This window comes from Pteronotus mesoamericanus, unplaced genomic scaffold, assembly GCF_021234165.1.
Source record: "Pteronotus mesoamericanus isolate MK-2021 breed Mesoamerican mustached bat unplaced genomic scaffold, CSHL_Meso_final contig_263, whole genome shotgun sequence".
NCBI lineage: Eukaryota > Metazoa > Chordata > Mammalia > Chiroptera > Mormoopidae > Pteronotus > Pteronotus mesoamericanus.
The window spans coordinates 14,054,318-14,073,283 of NW_026555112.1; the positions used below are offsets into that span (position 1 = coordinate 14,054,318).

General features: G+C 50.8%; 1 protein-coding gene across 8 annotated transcripts in view; it reads right to left on the reverse strand.

Annotated features, from left to right (window-relative positions):
• The window catches only part of CHD4 (chromodomain helicase DNA binding protein 4), a 28,482-nt gene extending 16,310 nt beyond the window's left edge, over positions 1-12,172 (reverse strand). For 5 of the 8 annotated variants that reach the window (XM_054574727.1, XM_054574726.1, XM_054574725.1 and 2 more), the window contains exons 1-15: positions 12,059-12,172; positions 11,014-11,191; positions 7,284-7,405; positions 6,871-7,086; positions 6,536-6,654; positions 6,171-6,412; positions 4,506-4,633; positions 4,088-4,223; positions 3,754-3,932; positions 3,322-3,561; positions 2,316-2,519; positions 1,990-2,195; positions 1,501-1,632; positions 1,323-1,419; positions 404-595 (exon numbers count right to left, since the gene is read on the reverse strand). In XM_054574727.1, the coding sequence (XP_054430702.1) occupies positions 404-595; positions 1,323-1,419; positions 1,501-1,632; positions 1,990-2,195; positions 2,316-2,519; positions 3,322-3,561; positions 3,754-3,932; positions 4,088-4,223; positions 4,506-4,633; positions 6,171-6,412; positions 6,536-6,654; positions 6,871-7,086; positions 7,284-7,405; positions 11,014-11,113 (2,313 nt within the window). In that variant the 5' untranslated portion in view covers positions 11,114-11,191; positions 12,059-12,172. The remainder of the gene's footprint in view (positions 1-403; positions 596-1,322; positions 1,420-1,500; positions 1,633-1,989; positions 2,196-2,315; positions 2,520-3,321; positions 3,562-3,753; positions 3,933-4,087; positions 4,224-4,505; positions 4,634-6,170; positions 6,413-6,535; positions 6,655-6,870; positions 7,087-7,283; positions 7,406-11,013; positions 11,192-12,058) is intronic. The other 3 variants (XM_054574729.1, XM_054574728.1, XM_054574730.1) reach the window with 2 other exon arrangements.
• Between the last annotated feature and the right edge of the window lie 6,794 nt (positions 12,173-18,966).

Genomic DNA, 18,966 nt, shown 5'->3' on the forward strand with positions numbered 1-18,966 from the left:
CCCCAACAGTTATTTGAGGAGTGGCATGTGCACTGGTGTTTCTACCCTGACCTTCCCTGAATATGAATACACCCTGCCCACTCCTTTCCACAGAGTCATACCTGCCATTGCAGGGAACTCAAAACCTTACCTCTTTCATTAAGTTTTTCCATACTAATTCTACCCATAGTTCACCGGTCTCAAGACAAATCCATCCCACAGTACTGAAGCTCTATGCACCCACCACTAAGCCAACCCATGGCTCCATTCCCCCAAATCTTTCTCTGTATACGTGTGTCAATCAGTGTCATTCACGGTTAGCAATCAATTTTCTCCTCTCTCTCTCTCTCCCCCCTCAGAGTGTAAGAGAAGAGCATGGACACAAAATACGCCCACAAAAAGCCAACAGCCCCAGCGTCCCTACCTCCTTATAGAGGGAATAGAGGAAAACTGCCGTCTGGACAGTCTTCCCAAGGCCCATCTCATCAGCCAAGATGGTATCCGTGCCCTGAGCCCAAGAGAAGCGCAACCAGTTCAAGCCCTCCATTTGATACGGGTGCAGGGTTCCACCTGTGGCATCCAGGTATTCTGGCTGTCGTTCATACTTCACTGTTGGCTGAAGGATGAAATAAAGAAATCAAGAGCTGGCAAGGAATTCCCTCCCTTTCATAACTGAGCAGCTGCCTCCTCCTCACACATTTTCAATAGATCCTCCTTGGGAGAGCTGCAAAAAGTTGTGGGTGAAAAGGTCCTCATCACTGGTTATTGTTAACTTTGTGCTTGATTTAGGATCCTCTAGGAAGCAAGGCAACTAACAACCTATCAAGCAGACTGAGGTCTTGTGGTCTCACACATCTGTGGAAGGACACATCATAGCTTCCCTAGCAATACATTAATTCTGCTAGTCAGGATCCACCAGGTAAATAATCCTATGTCCTTCATCCCTACTGCCGCCCCGAAGATTCATCTGTTTAACATTAACCATCCTCACATTACACACACACACACACACAAAACACAGAGGAACTGAGCCATAAATTATATGAATTAAGGGTCAAAACATCCAGGTTCCAATGTCTCATAAAAGTTTGGTTGTAGGATTCCCCCTCCTTAGATAACACTTCCTCAATCATATAAAACACCACCTCCTCTGCTTTTATTTTTGATAATGAAAAGAGAAAGTAATCCTAGTGTTTTCTCTGATTTACAGAAACGTGGAGAGCAGAGAGACTTCATGAGGCATTCTCAGCTATAAAGTTATTACTTGCACCATCATTAGACCAGAGTACACAAGATATTGTCCTACCCAATAACTGTGTTCTCCCTCTTCTGCCCCAACTCACATCAACTGTTGGAGTTTCAGGAGGCCGCTCCAACTTCCTCAGCTTCACCTTCTTGAGCTTCTTGCCTGGTCGTCCTTCTTCACCCCTCATTAACTCCCTGAAAAAGACAAGACATCACACTGCTGTCTATAGTCCTTCTCAATAAGAATCAACTCTGCTCCTCACCAAAGTCACTCACCTGTGATTCCAATAGCTCTGCTTGAACAGGTCATAGTCCTGTATCTCCACATCCTCACTCTCCCAGGATGCCTGATCATACGGCAAGTCCCGCCACTTGATCAAGTAGTGGACATGGCCCTTCTTGTCCACACTACAAGGTTAAGGAGAGAAAACCCTCAAAGCCAGAAGACCACTTCGTGTCCTTCCAAGTCAGCCTTGTTTTCAAAAACTGCTGAGAACGTATGTTACAAACCAGACCTCTAGGTAGGCCAGACATGTAGTCACAGCCTCTACTATACCAGTCTTTGGACCAAAAATTATCTCTAATCTATAGTCTCCTGTGGCTCAAATACCAGGATTCAGTCAGTTGATAACAATACGGAGTGTGAGTCTCTTCCGAGTGTAAGTTACTGGTGACGTCAATTTTCAGAATCCCTTTGGCAATAAGTCACCCAATCTCCCTCCATGTGCCCAAGACAACCACAGTCTGGCCCATCTCCACTGGTACCTGTGGTTGAGAATTCGATGGATCATCATCCACTCAGGCTTTATCCCATAGCGATAGAAGCGTTCCTCCATCTCTGCAAATTTAGGGTCCTTGTTCTTTCGCTTTCGGCTCTTCTCTTCATCACCACCAAAGTCCCCAGAAGGTGGCTCATCCATATCATTCTTCCGCTGATAATTTCGGAACATCACCTGACAGTGCAGTTCCAGCTGCAAGCGGGAAGAGAAAGAAGCCGCCCATGAGCTACAGTCACTCCCTCCATCCGCAAGACTGTGTTCTCACTACCCTCTTCGTTGTAACCCCCATATCTCTAGCCTATCCAGGTTTACCTGCAATTCAGACACCCAGGAGCAGTGCCAATAAGACATGCCTTGCCATTTCACAAAGAACTGCCGCTCTGGCCGCCCCTCCAAAGGCTTGGGGGAGGGAGTATTGGGATCAGCATCTGGAGGCCGAGGAACTGGTGTGGGAGATGGCGGCTGACCCCACTTCCAGATTAGGATCTTCTGGACCTTGCCCTTAAGAGCTGGACACTGAGAGAAAAAGAAATAATCAAACACCAAATATTACCATGGGAAGAATAGAGTATAGCCCCCACAGCCTCAACCTCATACAAGAATTAATAAAATTTCACTGCAAGTAAAATCTAATCCCAGGACCCTTCTAGGGAGAAAGTAATAGAATTCCCTCTCCATTTTGGGACTTCATCCAGGACTTGTGTGACATGATCAGTCTTATCTGCTGAACAGAGCTAACAGCTAAGCTTCAACAATAACCTGGAACAGCCTTAGCTGGGTAGCTCAATTGGTTAGAGCATCATCTCAATAAGCCAAGGTTGCAGGCTCAATCCCAGGTCAGTGCACATACAAAAAGCAACCTGTGAGTGCATAATAGTAAATGTAACAACAAATGAATGTCTGTCTGTCTCTCCGCCCCTCTGCCACCTATCAATTTTTTAAAAATTACACACAATAATAAATTACAGAAAACCCAGACCTAGAGCCCAGAATTCCTCTCTTGTGCAATCCAAAGTATAAGTGCCCCTTTTAAACCATTCTAAACTACCTAGACCCAAGTCTGGGTGGCAGGACTGAGATGGATATTCTGGACTAGAATACTGCTCCACTGCCCTCAAGAGCACTGGTGAAGCATCGACTCCTCTGTTGGAAGTCAGTCATACATTTTCCCAGAACAAAGGTGTCCCAGGATTACATGAAGAAGGAAAATGCCTGTCTCAAGGCTAAAAAGCGTGCAGTTCTCCAATGACCTCTCTTGTACACCTCACGATGCCTACACTTCCCACATCCCTCACCCTGGCTGGGGTCAGTCACTCACCGTACAACGGGGACAGAGCCATTCGCCATTGGGGATTTCTGGAAGTGGAGGGTTCAGGCAGTGGATATGGTAGGAAGAAGGGCAAGTGTCACAGCAGAGCAGCTCCCCACCATCCTTGCAGACCCGACAGAATTCCATATGGTGGTCATCCTCCTCTTCAGGGTCTCCCCCAACCTCTTCCAGGATCTCCTCACCCTCGGAATTGTCCTCTTTAGCCTCCCATTGGATGCCTTCCTTCTCCTGCAGTAAAGAGACAGTCAGATTATCACCACCCCCCCACCCCAAGGATGAACCACACTCATCTTTCTACTGAAGGCTTCCCAAAGCCCACACCAGCAGCATCACCATTACTCCCACCCAGGCCCAAAAGAGCTTTATCATCCCGCCCTACCTCTCAAGGGCCCCAAAGGGCCACAGCGGCCAGGTACTCACACAGTGTGGGCAGCTCCACTTGCCCTCGGGAGCCTTCTCCATATCTGGATCCAGGCAGACCATGTGGTAAGCTCGGGGACAGGTATCACACAGGATGATCTCACCGCCTTGCTGGCACACCTCGCAATAGTCCTGGTGGTCTGTCTCATAACCATCCATAGCAGTCACCTCCTCCTCGCCTGGGCAAGGAAGAGGGAAAGCCCAATTATTAGAAAAAAACTACCTCCCCCCACCCCTACCCTAAAATAACCCAACCCCTATCTCCTTAGGGAGATTACTCCCCAGTCATTTCCACCCCCATCCAACTGCATATAGATTCAGAAAAGAAACACACCTTTCTTTTTCTTTTTAGTGGTTCGAAGTTTCTTGCGGCTGCGACTACTACGGCTGGTGGAGCCATCAGAAACAGAATAGCTATTGATACTGGCATCATCGAAGTCAGATTCTACATCTAAATCGTCATCCTCACTCTGGAAGAATGAAAAGGAATAAGGTTAGAGACAGGTTCAAGCCAAGGGGAAAGAGTGGTAAGAAGGTGGTAGAGAAGGAATCCCTCTCTTACTGGGGGGGGGGGGGGGGGGGGTACTAGTATTCCAGAAAAGACTGTTGTACATGGAGCCTAGTCATCTGTTCTGTGGCCAACTCCCCACATTCTATGCACCTACTGTAGAGGCTAAACAGATCCTGAAATGAGGTAACAGCCTCTCTATTAGAGATCACACCCTCACCAAAGGGATGGGCTGGGCTCTCACCGAGGATCTCTTACGCTTAGAACCAAAACCTCCCAGCTTGATTTTCAGGGGAGCCACTTTCTTGGGTTTAGGCTTCTTGGCATCAGGTATACGAGGGCTGCCCTTGGGCTTCCTCCGAGCATTGGGACCTAAATTCAGAAGAAAGCAAGTTAGAGCACACAATCCAAATACACATCACTGGGCAGAAAATGGGGAAAAACTTTATACCACGTAGGAGATGGCCAAAAAGTTCGTTTGGTTTTAAAGTATAAATAAAAGACACATTTTTCATTTTCACCAATAATTTTATTGAACATGTTCACCATTTTGTTTCACTACCTTCTGCAATCTTTCATGCAACTTCATAATTCCATCTTCCCAAAACTTTTTATCTTTTTGAGCAAGGAGCTGCTCCAGGTACCTTTTGCAGTCTTCCAGGGAATTGAATTTTTTCCATTAAGAGAATGTTGTAAAGACTGAAATAAATGGAAACCCGAAGGTGCAATGCCTGGTGAATCAGAACTTCCCAGCTAGGCTGTAAGTTTTTGCCTGGTCATCAAAGAAATATGCGGTCTAGCACTATCCTGGTGGAAGATTATGCGTTTTCTGTTGACTAATTCCGGACGCTTTTCGTTGAGTGCTGCTTTCATCTGGTCTAATTGGGAGCAGTACTTGGAATTAATCCTCTGGTTTTCTGGAAGGAGCTCATCATAGAGGCCTCCCTTCCAAATCCCACCACATACACAACATCACCTTCTTTGGATGAAGATCGGTCTTTGGTGTGGTTGGTAGTGGTTCATTTCATTTGCCCCATGATCTCTTCTGTTCCACATTATTGTAAAGTATCCATTTCTCACTGCCCGTCACAATTTGTTCTAAAAATGGAACATTTTTGTTACGTTTAAGTAGAGAATCACATGTGGAAACATGGTCAAGAAGGTTTTTTTCACTTAACTTATGTGTAGTCCAAACATCAAAACATGTAACATAACCAAGCTGATGCAAATGATTTTCAACACTTCATCTGGATATTCTGAGTATGTTGGCTATCTCCCGCATGGTATAACGTTGATTGTTCTCAATTAATGTCTCGATTTGATTGCTATCAACTTCAACTGGTCTACCCGATCGTGGAGCACCGTCCAGCAAGAAATCTCCAGCACGGAACTTCGCAAACCACTTTTGACACGTTCAATCAGTCACAGCACCTTCTCCATATACTGCACAAATCTTTTCTTGAGTTTCAGTTGCCTTTTTACCTTTCTTGAAATAATAAAGCATAATATGCCGAAAATGTTGCTTATTTTCTTCCATCTTCAACATTAGAATGGCTGCACAAAAATTCACCAATTTTGATAAGATTTTTTTAAATGTGCGCTGATGTGACAGCCATTCACAATACAATCTAACAAAATTGTTTCCAATGAAGTTAAAGACAACTAAGCACTACTAGAGTCATCTTACAAGGAAATAGAACGAACTTTTTGGCCAACTCGGTAACAAAAATTTTCTCCACCAAAGGTGGCTTCCCCATGATCAACTCCCCAAATTCCCCTCCTAAAGCTGATATTCACTGCTCCCTCCTACCTTCCATCTCTGGGCTGACAGAACAGCATATCCGTACTTTGTCTATCTTCACCATCCTAAGCCCACACTAGTCACACCTCTTATCAAGGTCCACTTTACCTTTGCCTTCCTTCGTCTTGGCCTTGCGGATAGGAACCTCCACAGGGGGAGGAGGCGGTGCAACTTCAGTGGCTGTCACCATGCTCTCCACCACAGCCACTGCTGCTGCCGCCGCCGCTGCCACTGAAGCCCCAGAACTGCCTTTGAAGGGGTTGTTGGTGCTGAACTCCCGCCACTTTGCACCCAAAACCATCATCATCTTGGAGACAGCAATCTTGGGGTTTTTGGCAGCAATGAGGGGCCTGGTGGAGAAATGGATGAAAACAGAAAAAAGGAGGAACTTTAAGAATAAGAGAGAGAAAGAGAAGTGAGAAGAGATTATAGATGCCCTCTCCTCCCCTTGCCTCCAAGCCCCTCCTGTTTACCGGACAAACTGGCTGAAGGCCTTGTAGTTGGTGAGGGTGCGATAATCCTCCTCTGAGAACACATGGTCAATGTCTTCCATGCCCCAGTCTTCCAGAAGCTGAGCAGATGATTTAGGCTCCTGCGAGAAAGCAAGGTCAAAGACCTGACTCCTAATGCCTACACCTGCCAAAGGAACTGAGTTGTAAGTAAGGCTTGCAAGACCTGATGAAGAGAGCTAAGAGGAAATCATTAGAAATAGGTGGGGAAAAAATGTTCTAATGGGAAGCAGAGTATCCAGAGAACAAAGAATAGATGTTAACAAACAGTACTGAATAGAGAAGGGAGATCCAGGTACCTTTGAATCATCATCATCATCATCCTCCTCCTCTTCCTCCTTCCGCTTGGATTTGCTCTTCTTTTCTTTCTTAGGTCCAAGCTTCTTTTTCTTCTTCTTGCCAGGGGTGTAGTCGCTGCCCTCACTGTCTGAGCGCAGAGCCACCTCCTCCTCTTCTTCCACAAACTCTGGCCCCTCCCCAGAGCTGTCCCCCAGCTGCCGGCATAAGAGCAAACGCTGGAGCAGGGAAGGGGGGAGAGGGAGACAGACACACACATGCTACACACATGCTGACCTCAGGACAGCCCTAAGGCTTGTCCCTAGGACCTGGCCCACCACTCCAGAGGAAGAAACAGACACCGCAGCCCTCCAACCCTTTTCAGAGCTCCTCCCTGCTTCCTCTCACTCCCCATAGCATCCAGTCATCCACTCACCTCCTTTTTTTGGCGCTTGCTCTTAGGGATTTTAGGGTCTCGGGGTTTCTTAGGTTTTTTCTTTTTCTTGAGCTTTGGAGTCTCTGTTTCTGACAAATCCTCTTCTGGGTCATCTTCGTTTTCTACATACATTTGGCAAACAGAGAGAAGCAGGAAAAAGATCAATAGCAAAAGGTTAGAGCCTAATCTAGAGGCTTTAGACGTTATTCCCCCATCTCTTGTCCCAGATTCCACTGAAGAGACTGCTATACTCTCCACAGAAGGAAGCTGAGACTCAGGACAAAATGAGACAAAGAGGGAGCTGTATAGACCCAAATTAGCACTGCCAGGCTAGACCAGACCCACCACGGGCAGCTGTCCAGACCCCTGCCTCCTCACCCTTATTCCTAACAGGAGTCTTCTATATGCTGATCGCCAATGTAGCTCAATCAAGCTGCTTATCGTTAACCAAGTAATAGAATTATGTCTAGTCCTCCTACAACTGGCCACCAAGTAATCTATAAATCAGGGAATGAGAATGAAAGAGCCTATCCAGATGGCAAAAACTGTGGCATACACCTCACCGTATTTCCAGAACAATGTCAGTTCAGGGGTTCCAGAAACCATACCTTTCACCTGCCCTTTTGGGTCGTCCTAGCTCAAAACAACCAGAACCTTCAAGTCCAGGTTCTGCTGCTAGCCCAATCCCAAACATAATTTCCTTTTTCCCATTCTCCAGCTCTACTGTTTCTCCCCAGCTTCTCCTGGGTCAGTAGCCTCTTCTCCCCAGGGGCCCAAATCAGCCCAGCTGTCACATCTCCTCCACCCCCCCCCCCATCCTCCTCCCATCTGGCTCCACCTCCTCCCCTGGCTGGGAGCACACACAAAGCCTGGGGTAAAGCTGAGAGCTCCTGGGCAGGGATAGGTGGGAAGGGGCACAGAGGGGGAGGAGAAGGCCAGGAGGCAGCTTCCTTTGTAACAGACATTCACACCAGCACACCAGCTCCCTCCTCCCTCCTCTTTCTCCTTCTTCCCAAGCCACCCCCGCCCAAGGAGGGGGGTAGTGGAGAAGGGAGTGGAGAGGAGGGAGTGCCTCACCCGCTGAGGAGAGGGAAAATGGCTCCTGACCGCAGAAGCCAGCCCAGGGCACCCAGCTGCCAACACAGGACAGACAGGAAGTGGCAGGGGAGGGGGAGGGGGTTGAGAGAGGTAGCTGGGGAAAGACTACCTTCACAGAAGACTTCCCAAATTATTACCTGGCCCCAGGTTCAAATGTCACCTCTCCTAACACCTCCTCCAGGATGACACAGTTCTCAACAGGGTACCCTAACATCCAAGGCAAGGAAACCCAAGACAAACATGAAGGTAATACTATGAGAGAGACTGGGTTACTCCCTCAATCCTAATTATTTTTTCAATCACCAGAGCTAAGATTTAACAAAGGCTCAGTGGAACTGTGGTCAGAGCATACAACCTTCTCCTCAAATTTGATACCCAAATGACTGACCATGAGGAATGGGAACCCACAAAAAGTCTCTGAAACTCTGTTTCCTCATCACCCCCACCCAAAGTCCAGGCCACAGATCCTAAACCACCTCCTGCCACCTATCAAACATTTGGGAGTCATGTTCACACCAAGAAAAAGGAGCAGCGGCCTCAATAGTGGTCGACAATAGTGTTTCCTTCAATTCTACACATGCTTTTAGCTCCTGACCCCTAGAACTAGCCCTAAAATGCCTCTGGCTCCGCCCTTCCTGAGCAAGGCAGATACTAGGGAACATGAGACATTAGGCTGGACAAAGCACTATCAGCCTCCCCCCGACTCAGCCCAGATCAGGCCAGGCACAAGAAAGCCCCTCCCATTCCCCTGGGAATGGAACACCAGTCTGGATCTCACCAGAAAGAATCATTTTCTTTAACGGCTTCTTCCCAGTAATCCCTACGTCCCTATGTCCCCAGGTCTCCAGTCCCTTACCCCCACTTCAATCAGCTACATCTCTGGGGTCATCTTCTTCACCACCTCCATAAATGTTGGAAAGGGAGACAAGGACAAACCCATGAAGGCAGAGAAGACACCCTCCCATCCACCTAAGACCCCCCCCAAACCTCTCAGGCAGATAAGGTACAGATATGGCAAGCAGCAAACTGGCTGAGACATAGAGGAACAGGGATTTGGGAACGGGGCAGGAATAGGATATGGCAAGTGGGAAAACTGGGTCATGCTACAGCTTGGGGCAGAGCTCACCTGGGGAGCCTGCACAGCTTCCAGGAGACATGGCAGCAGCCTCAGACTGAGCGAGGGGTCAGAGGGAAGCCAAAATGTGCAACCAACATTGGCTAGATGGCACTGCCACTTCTCATGCCCCTCACAGAAAGGATGTGATCGCATTATCACAACTACCACCCCACCCCCACCCTGGGCAACAGCACAGAAACCTGCCACCATGCCCTGCACAGTGAGAGGACTCAAGCCTAAGTTCTTTATCCCAGCAGCTGAAAACTCAGTAACAAGATTGACCTAAGTGGCCTCAGGTTGAAGTGAAGACTTCCAACTCAGAAAATGCCAAATGTGTTAACAACTCTCTCCCAGACCACCCCAACCTGCCGCTAGAGCTGAGGAGAAGGCAGGCAAAAGTGAAAGACGTTCCATGGGCAACAGAAACAGGACTGGCAGGCTCCGGAATGAAAGCAAAAATATAAGCGAAGAGAATGAAGAAATGGCATGTAGAAAAAAACATAACTAGAAAAAAAAGGCCAAGGAAACAAGTAAATGACTTAGATGGGGACTCTGAAGGAGACGGGCAAGGGAGACATCTGCTTAGAAGCATGACATCAATCATTTGGGGGGTAGACAAGGGTTACTTCAATAAAGCACAGTAATTATAACCACACAGGTTTGGCCAGTTCAAGGAGCCACCCCAAAACACAGATAGTGCAACCCACAACACACCTACACAAACACTTCACACCATCAGCCCAAATCCCACGCTACCTGCACAGAGGCACATTCAAAAAAATATTTTTTTTTTTAAAGCCAGGATTATGTCCACTTGCCTGGGAAGGAGGGGTGGCCAGGGTGTCACCTCCTTTCTTTCACACCTGCTAGTATATCGTTCAGGCTGTAATATTCTACCCCCAGCCCCCATCATTCCCCAGCTCAAAACGGCCCAGCAATCTCCCTGGCTAAAAGCGCTCTGGATTCCAGCTAAGTAAGGAGCGCAATTCAAACTTCACACAGTAAAAACAGCACAGAAAACCAGTCACTGATCAAAAGCTAAAAATAATCAGATAGAGAGTAACCAGCACTCCCTCTTTCCTTTCCACAGCAGCGGCCACAGGATCCTAACTACCATAACTGTCCAGCTGGTCTCATCAAAAGGCAACCCTCAACCCCCTCCTCCCACCACCACCACCACCACCACCACCCCGCCTCCAGGGGTCCCAGCTACCTGGATTCCTCCAAAGACCCACACAAGGTAATGCCTGCCAGCCCGGAGAGCTCCCTCAACTGGGAACTGCATAGCATTCCTGAAGACAGACAGTGCAGCAAGCTTGCATCTCCGTCCAGGAGCCCAGGAGGCACATGGCTTCCACCCTACTCCCACAAGAGCTCCGCAGAAGGGAACCACTCCCTTCGGATGCCCTCTACCTCAGACTCTGCAGAGAGAGAAACTAAGCCCTGTCTCACCGGAATCACTAGGGAGGGCCCAAATGCCTCCTTCCTGCCCTGGGTCCTTGGGGAAGATGTTACCTGGGTGGGGTGGGGGCAGGCTGTTGTTCAAAAGTGCATCCATATCCTCCTCCTCGCTGCCCGCTGAGCAAAGGGACGGGGAGCCCAGGCCCGACGCCATCCCCTTCCGCTCCCGACCAGGGAATTGGCCCAGCTGCTCCCGCCTGCGGCCTGGGGCCCTCTACACTGGCCCGAGTCACTGTGCGGGGGAGGGGGGAAAGAGAGAGAACAGTCAGTGACGCGCACTGTCCCCCTCCCCCATCCCCACCCGCTCTTTCCGCCCACCACCACCACCACCGGCCCCCCCACCCCAGCCACCCTAGCGGGGCACCCGAACCACTCAGGCTGAACTTAGTTCCACACTCCGCAGGGGCAGCCCGGAAGCCGGCTCCCCCACTGGAGCCCCGCAGATGAGAGGCAGCGACGCCCCCGAGGGCAAACTGATGCAGGCGTGGAGAGGGGGGAAGCCGGGCTGCACCGAGTGGGGTGTGACGGGGGGAGGAGGGTCCGAGTGGCCGCGGCGCGGGGGGGCCGACGGAGGCGGCTGGCGGCGAAGCGCTCGGGGACACAAGGTCACTTGGGGGTGGGGGGGCGCCTCCCTGCGCCTGGGGAGGGGCCAGTCCCTAGTCAGGGCAGCTCTCCAAAGGCTGTCCTCTGGGACAACTCAGGTTCTCCCGAGGAGCAGCGGGGGAACAAGGGGGCGTGGAGGCTCGGGCGCTCCGGGGGGCTGCACGCAGGAACTTGGGGGCCAGAGGGCTCTCACCGGGCAGGGGGTCGGGCCACGTGTCCCGGGGGGCAAGTGAGCAGAGGGCCACGGGGCGGGCGCCGGGCATTGTGGGAGACCAAGCCCGAGGTGGGAGTCGCGGGTGAGCCAGACTCCGGCCGGGTTGAGGCGGGAGAAGGGGGGTGGCGCCCTGCAGGGGAGGGAGAGGAAGGGTCGGCTCCTCCGGGCAGGGGGCGGTCCGCGAGTCTGGGGAAGCCTGAGGAACCGGCGGGTGGTGGGATGACCCTCGGGGCAGGCTCGGCTAAAAGGGGCGTCTCTTTGGGAACCCTGCGCTCTCCTCACCCCGGAGCCGCCGCAGGTCTCGTAGGGTCCGGCCCGGTGTCACTCCCGCTCCGGCTCCTCCTCGCCGCGGCCGAAGGGGGGAAAATGGCTCCTGCTCCGGCGTCGCCTCTTAAAGGGCCCGAAACACCGGCCGGGAAATCCCACCGCACAGGCCCCGCCCCCCCACGGACAGCCCATAATAACCTCAACCAACTCCAACCCCCCCTCCACTACCGCCACCCTCCTCCCTAGGTCTCCTGGGCAACCCCCGCCCCCTCGTCGCTCAGGCAACCATTGGCCACGCCCCCTTCGAGCGCGCGCGCTTGTCACCCGGGCAACCACCCACCTCCTGGCCATCCCATAATACACTCGGACACCCCCACCACCACCACCACCACCACCACCACACACATATACACACACATTCCCCATACACACATATACCAAGGCCTTTGACATCTAATGTTGCAGACCTTTTGCAACTAACCCTCCCCCCCCAGACATCCCATAATAGCCATTCTTTGCCAACTTCTTCACTGTTGGCCTTAATGCTAACATCCCATAATAATTCGTCACCTTTCCCTCCCCGTGGCCATCCCATAATAAGCACCCCGCCCAGCACTTCAGCCTCACATCCCATAATACTCACCCCCAGCCCCCACAGACATCCCATAATAACCACTCATCCACCCCCAGTTTGATATCCCATAATAGTCAGAAACTCACCCCCCCCACACACACGCTACAACAACGGACACTTCGGCCTCCTCCCACGCAAATCCTGTAATAATCACTCTCCCACTTTCTATACTGACATCCCATAATAACCAACCCCCTGGAGCTGCCCTCAACCCCTGGAGGCCAGGGTCTAGATCCTCACACCACCACCTTCAACCTTCACACACTCACTCCAGCTCCACAGCCTATAATAACAATTCCTGTCCTGTCAAAGGGATATCCCATAATGATCAGCAGCCCTACTGTCACCCTGCAGATGGACATGGAATCTCCTTTAACACTGGAAAGATATCCCATTAATTTTACTTCCTCACCGCCACATCCCATAACAACTGCCAGGAGCCCATGGTCAATCAAACATACCATAGTATTATTCCCAGCACAACCCACAATGCGTCATATCCCATAATGCTTCATCTCCATTCCACCACCCCATACCTTTCCATCCAGGCATCCCATAATATTCGTACTCATACCTCCCCCATCTCCAGATGCTGTCGGTGTATTCTAACACTTAGAGCAGCCAGGGTAAAGTAGGCTACCCACATTGCCCTGTCCCCACCCCAACTTGTACACACCTTCATCCCTTTCTGGGCCAAAGCAATATCCTGGCATAAAATAAAGCCTCTTGGCGTCTACCACAGAACCTAGCTTCCCTCATCCCATCACATCCAGACACTCAGAAACAGAGTCAACCTAGGGCTCCTCCCAAGGCCACCGAAATCTAGATTATTTCCAGACACTTACCTCTAGGTCTTAAGTTTTGAGTAAGACCAACCAAATACCATGCTGGCGAGATGAGCTATTTACACAAAGTTTAACACACACACCCCCTCCAGCATCCCACAATAAGTACAAACTCCCATCTAAAGACTATTTCTCAACATTCCAGCAGCACTCTCCCCTCCCTACCCCACCTTTCCAGGTCAGGTGCTCTATTCATCGACACCCCTGGGCCACTCCCATGGATGAACAGCCTATCATGAGGTGAACTGGGGATCCTGCTATGTATACACCAAGAGCCAAGACCTACTCTCCCTCTACTCACTTCTACCAATTCACTTAATAGATGTTAACAGAGTACCTAGCAAGGCAGAGAGCTGGAGACCATGAGAAATGCAAGGACCATAGGTACCTCCATCCAAGAAGCATAAACAACCAAATAAACTACGAGACCAGATAGAGTATCTGGTGTCTAGGGAGAACAACTGAGTGCTAGTTCCCAATTTCCTATTACAGAGAATAAAACAAATCCCAACTGGTCTCACAAGAGATCACATCCCAGTAGAGGTTCTTGGTGGTCCTTCTAGAGGCTAGAAGGTATTCAAAATGGATCCGATATCAAGATAATCTATCTGTTTCCTACATACTAAGGGATTTTGATTGAGAGGCAATGTTCATCCATCCAGCGTTTCTAATACTAAAATTCTGTAATATCATCATGTGCTTCCTTCTTGAGTGACTCGTCAACATGCCAGAATTATCCTCATTCTTGAACACCAAATTCTGCTTACCCTCAATGTCTCATATTTTTCAGCCTCTTTCTTATTTTATATCCTGAAGTTCTATAATAATTCCAACTGCGCCATGCTCATCTCATTGAGGTCTCATTTTCCGCTCACCAAAAAACCCTTTGTTGTATAATATTCACCATCTTCTCCTCCACATGTATAAGTCAACATTCCAGGATGCCTTCTTCATTCAATTGTGTGACAAGATAGTTTTCCAACATGTCCATTCCCTTCCCTAACTGTGCCTTACCCTGTAGCCACCTTGGGGACCCAGGCTGAGAAAGCTGGAGAGGATAGCCCAATCTTAAAATCCTTTGGCCCTCGGAGAACCTGAGCCCATAAACCTGTCACCTTTCCCTTTTCCTGAGCCCTAGAGAACCAGGGCCTGAGTGAAAACCAATGTCCCAGGACTATCACCTTGCTGCCCCCCAACCCCAACCCCAGCCCCAAGCCAGAGGTAATGTCTTCATCTGCTCTCTTGTGACTTTTTCATACAAATCCAAGACCTATGGCAGTGTGACAGGTTAAAGAGAAACTGGAACTTCCCCCTAGGAGGGGCCCTTCCTGACCAGAAGCGAGTGGGATGAGCCTCTTACCATCTCTGCATTGCCCTTCTGATCTCATTTCCCTAGAGAAAGGACCTGGCCAGATGATTTGCCTCTCTTCTGGGGGCCATGGGACTGGAGAACTGGCAAGGAGAAAAGAGTTCAGAAGATGCAAAACTTGCTTGTGGCAATCACTATCCCTTTGCTTCTAAGCAGAGTACCAGTGACACTAAGTCTTTCCACCAGCTCCTGCCTGACTTAACTCCCTGGTCCACCTTTTTACCACGTCCATTGTAACATGCAGGCTGTTTCCCCCAATCCACAAGGCTGCCATAGTCTTCCTCATTAAATCCTCCCAACTTCAAGATTGGGCCCCATTCATTTGTGCAAACCTTCCCCCATGCTTATTCTGAGTACTAAGAAAGAGCCTTGTGCTCCTCAGGTGGAAAGGAGGCAGCTTTTTAAGATACCAGAATGTAGTCATCCCTCCTTAAAGAGGTTTCTCCTTCCTCTATAGAGCTGCCAGACTCCTGTTATGTCCTCTCTTCCTATTTCTCCAGGGGCTCTAGCCTGCCTCTTGGCCTCAAATTCCCTTCTGTAAATTTACACCTGCCCCTTTTCTTCACCTATACATACCACATTACTACAGTGATTCCTCATATAAACCAAGAAGAGAGTTTTGTAACTGGGTAGTCACAGCCCCTTGCTTATGATGACAAACATTGGTACCTTTTGTGCACAATGGTCCTCTGTCCCATCCCTGCAGGTTCTACCTATTTACCCCCTCTTGCTCCTCTGGCTCCCCACCTCTAGATCGAAGTTCCAGTGAGGGCAAGGATGTGTGTGTGTTCTATGTTGCTTTTGTGGTCTTTATGCATCTATGCTCCCCCTCCCTACACTGGCTCCAAGCTACCCTCCCAGATAAATTATAAATAAACCACTAGCATGATTGGCCCACAGGGACTAAGGGTGGGATAATCTCCTGATTAATGCATCCAGGGGGACAGCCTCTCTAGCCAGTTACCTTAGAGTTCTGTTTCCATCCATGATACAGAAGAACCTCGAATAACACTCTGAGTGGTTGTCCATGGAGTTTTGGGCACATGCTCTGTACATAGTTCCTCCTTTTACATCTCTGCTCTGAGTGAGCCTAGAAACTCTGTTCATAAGAGACGTAAGGGACTTGTGCTCTTCCCAAAAGGGATTTGGGAGGACAACATAGGAAAGAAAAGCCACAGCAACAGCGCATTCTGATGGCTTGACAGAATGCAGGTCCTACAGGTTGGCGGGGGGCGGGGGGGGGGGGTAGATGACGAGCCAGGCATTTGTCCTTCTATTCCCTGGGTGTGACTGCAAGGTGGCATTACCCCCCTACCTCAGCTATGGCTCCAAGGGTCAAATTCGGGAAGGCAAAGAGGGAGAGGGGTACTTGGGTACTGTGTTACCCAGGAGCACTGCTCCCTTTGGTGTGCCATACAGCTGGAACCCAGGCATTCTCACTGTCAGGGCAGTACTTGCAGGCCCGGGACTCAGCAACCTTGCAGCTCACAAGCTGCGTGAGCTACAAGGACCCAGGTGTCCAGGGTTCAGAGATGGTTAGCGCTAGTCCGCCCCAGGGGCCCCTTCAAACAGCTGTCACCAAAGAACCTCTCCAGCCAGTCACTCTTGCCAGGCCTCAGGTCTGGCTCCAGGGCTCATCCACCCTCCCCAGCTCCTGCCCTCTTCCTTCCTTTCCTTCCCCCTCCCCTGCCTCCCCAGAGCTTCACCTACCCAGGACAGCCCCACCCAGCTGTGCAGGACACATCCCATAATAATCCTTCTCCTTGCTAGCCCCCACCCCCCCAAAAAAGAGAGGCGGCCATCCCATAATAGCCACCCACAAAAGACATTCCGCGGTGACCGCCCCCTCCCTGCAGAGCTGCCGGGAGCAGCCATCCCATAATAGCTGGCCGCCTGTTTTACTGGTTAAGGCTGTGGAGGGAGCAGAAGAGGAAATAGAGGGGAGGGGGGAGGGGAGGGGGACACAGGGCCCCCATTTTGGGGAACAGAGGGAGAAGGGGAAGGACAGTGGTCCAAAGGAATAGGAAGACATGGGGACCCCGCGGCGGTGGAAGGTGTGGTCCACTGGCCACCATAACCCTGCTTTAGGGCTTTCTCCCCATCCCTAGGGGCTGCCTTTTCCCCTCAGGTTCCCGGAGGTGGCTGCTAGTTAAGGGAGATGTCTAGAATGGATTGAGGTGCCTAAAGTGTGTGGGGGGGGTGGATTTCAGGTGTTCCTCTTGGGTCGTTTGAGAGAGAAGGCAGACCTTAGAGAAGATGGCAAGAGAGTAAGGGGTTGGGGGGGTTGGAGAAGAGCTTCTCAGGCCCTCCCCATTCTGCACCACCATCCCATAATAATCCCCCCAGCCCCACTCCCCCTCCCACACACAACATCCCATAATATCTTCTGGAGAAGCAGTCCCCGCAGTAGGTACAAAGAGCTATCCCATAATATGCTTCCCCACCCCCACTCGCCACCCCCCCAACTTGGCCCCCCCTCAGTCACATGCAGCCGGTGCCATCCCCCGCAGCTCCCCCCTCTGGCCACCGAAGGCCTTGCCAGCCCATAATACTCTTGCCTCTGGTCGCAGGAGGCCTCCAGCCCATAATATTCCCTTCCACCACCACCACCCCCTTCCCGCCCCGCACCCCTTCCTCCCGCCTCCAGTTGGAGCCGGGCCTCACCAGCCCATAATATTCCCCAGTCTCCTAAGGCTCTTCCAGCCCATAATACTCTCCCTGTCTCCTAAGGCCTCTCCATCCCATAATATTGCCAGACGCCTGACCTGTGGGCCAAACCCCAGCCCGTTCCACATATCGAGGCTGTGTCAGCGCCGCCAGTCTGCCTCCCTGTCCCTCCCTCCGCCCTCTTCGGCGCTCAGCCTCCCGGGCTCTCTCCCGCCCTCCTGCCCTGGGCCCCTCTCCGGGCCCCACCCTGTGCCTGCCTGGGCCGTGACTTCCCCTCCTGCCTCCTCTCTTGCCTTTCTCCTTTGCTTGATGCTTCATCCCATGCCCCCTCTCCTCTCCCTTTCAGGCACTTTCCACCCACTCCTCTGTTTGCGAGTGGACTTAGGTCCAGTGGGGAGAGAGTGCCCCCAGAGGGCAACGAGCCAGTCACGGCCCCTGAAAACTGTCGACTTGGCCTAGTACTATGGAAACTCACCCAGCCTGCCTTGCTCACCCATCCTCTGGCCCTCGTTCTGATTGCTAGCAGAGTTCTGTCTGGTTGAGGATTCACCTGGGTCCCCTGCTGCCTTCCAGAAACCCTCCCCTTGGGCATCACAAACAGACTTTACCAATGGCACTTCCTCCTTACACTCTTGTGGGAAAGAGCTCCCCTTTCCAGATGGCTCTCAGGTGCTTTCAAAGGTGAGCTCATTGACCCTCACAGCAACCCAGTAAGTAGGTATCATGATCCCCATTTCACAGAGGAGTAAACAGAGGTTCAGAGGTTAAGTAATTGCTAAAGTCACATTGCCAAAAAGTATCAGATCTGAAATGAATGTGTAGGTTTGTCTGATTCCAAAGTTCAGAGAGCCTTTGGGATTCTCCAAGAATCATGTGAGGAACTTCACTTCTTAATGCCTTCAGTGTGCCCCTTAACGCTTTCAGCATGCTGAGAGTTACCCAGCCTCCTTTGTCACCAGTGTCTCCTGAAAGAATGGAAAAGGGAGGCCTGGTGTGAGATTAACCACCCCTCCTCATTTCTTCCCCAGGACTCCAAGTAGGGACCTGCGAGGACTTCCCTAAGGATGGTTCAGGGCCAAGAGAAAAGCATCTCTGCCCCTTTGGGACCCTTTATTTATGCCCTGGTTCTCCTAACTTTATTTTAAGACCAATGATTGCTACTTCCCCAACTACTCTTGCCATCCTACAGAGGAGACAGGCTTTGTGGAGAACCCAGAGGAGGTCTCCCCTTCCATTTACTTGGTGGAGAATCAAGAGTGCTGCCTTGGCGATGTTGGGCACATAATCACGAGAGTAGGGGAGCCACAGCCAACTGCACAAAGGCTGAGATATTCTGCTGTGTGTGTCCCAGCCACACGGTGTTCTGCACAATGAAGAGGGACGGGTCAGGTACGCCATAGGTTGAGTG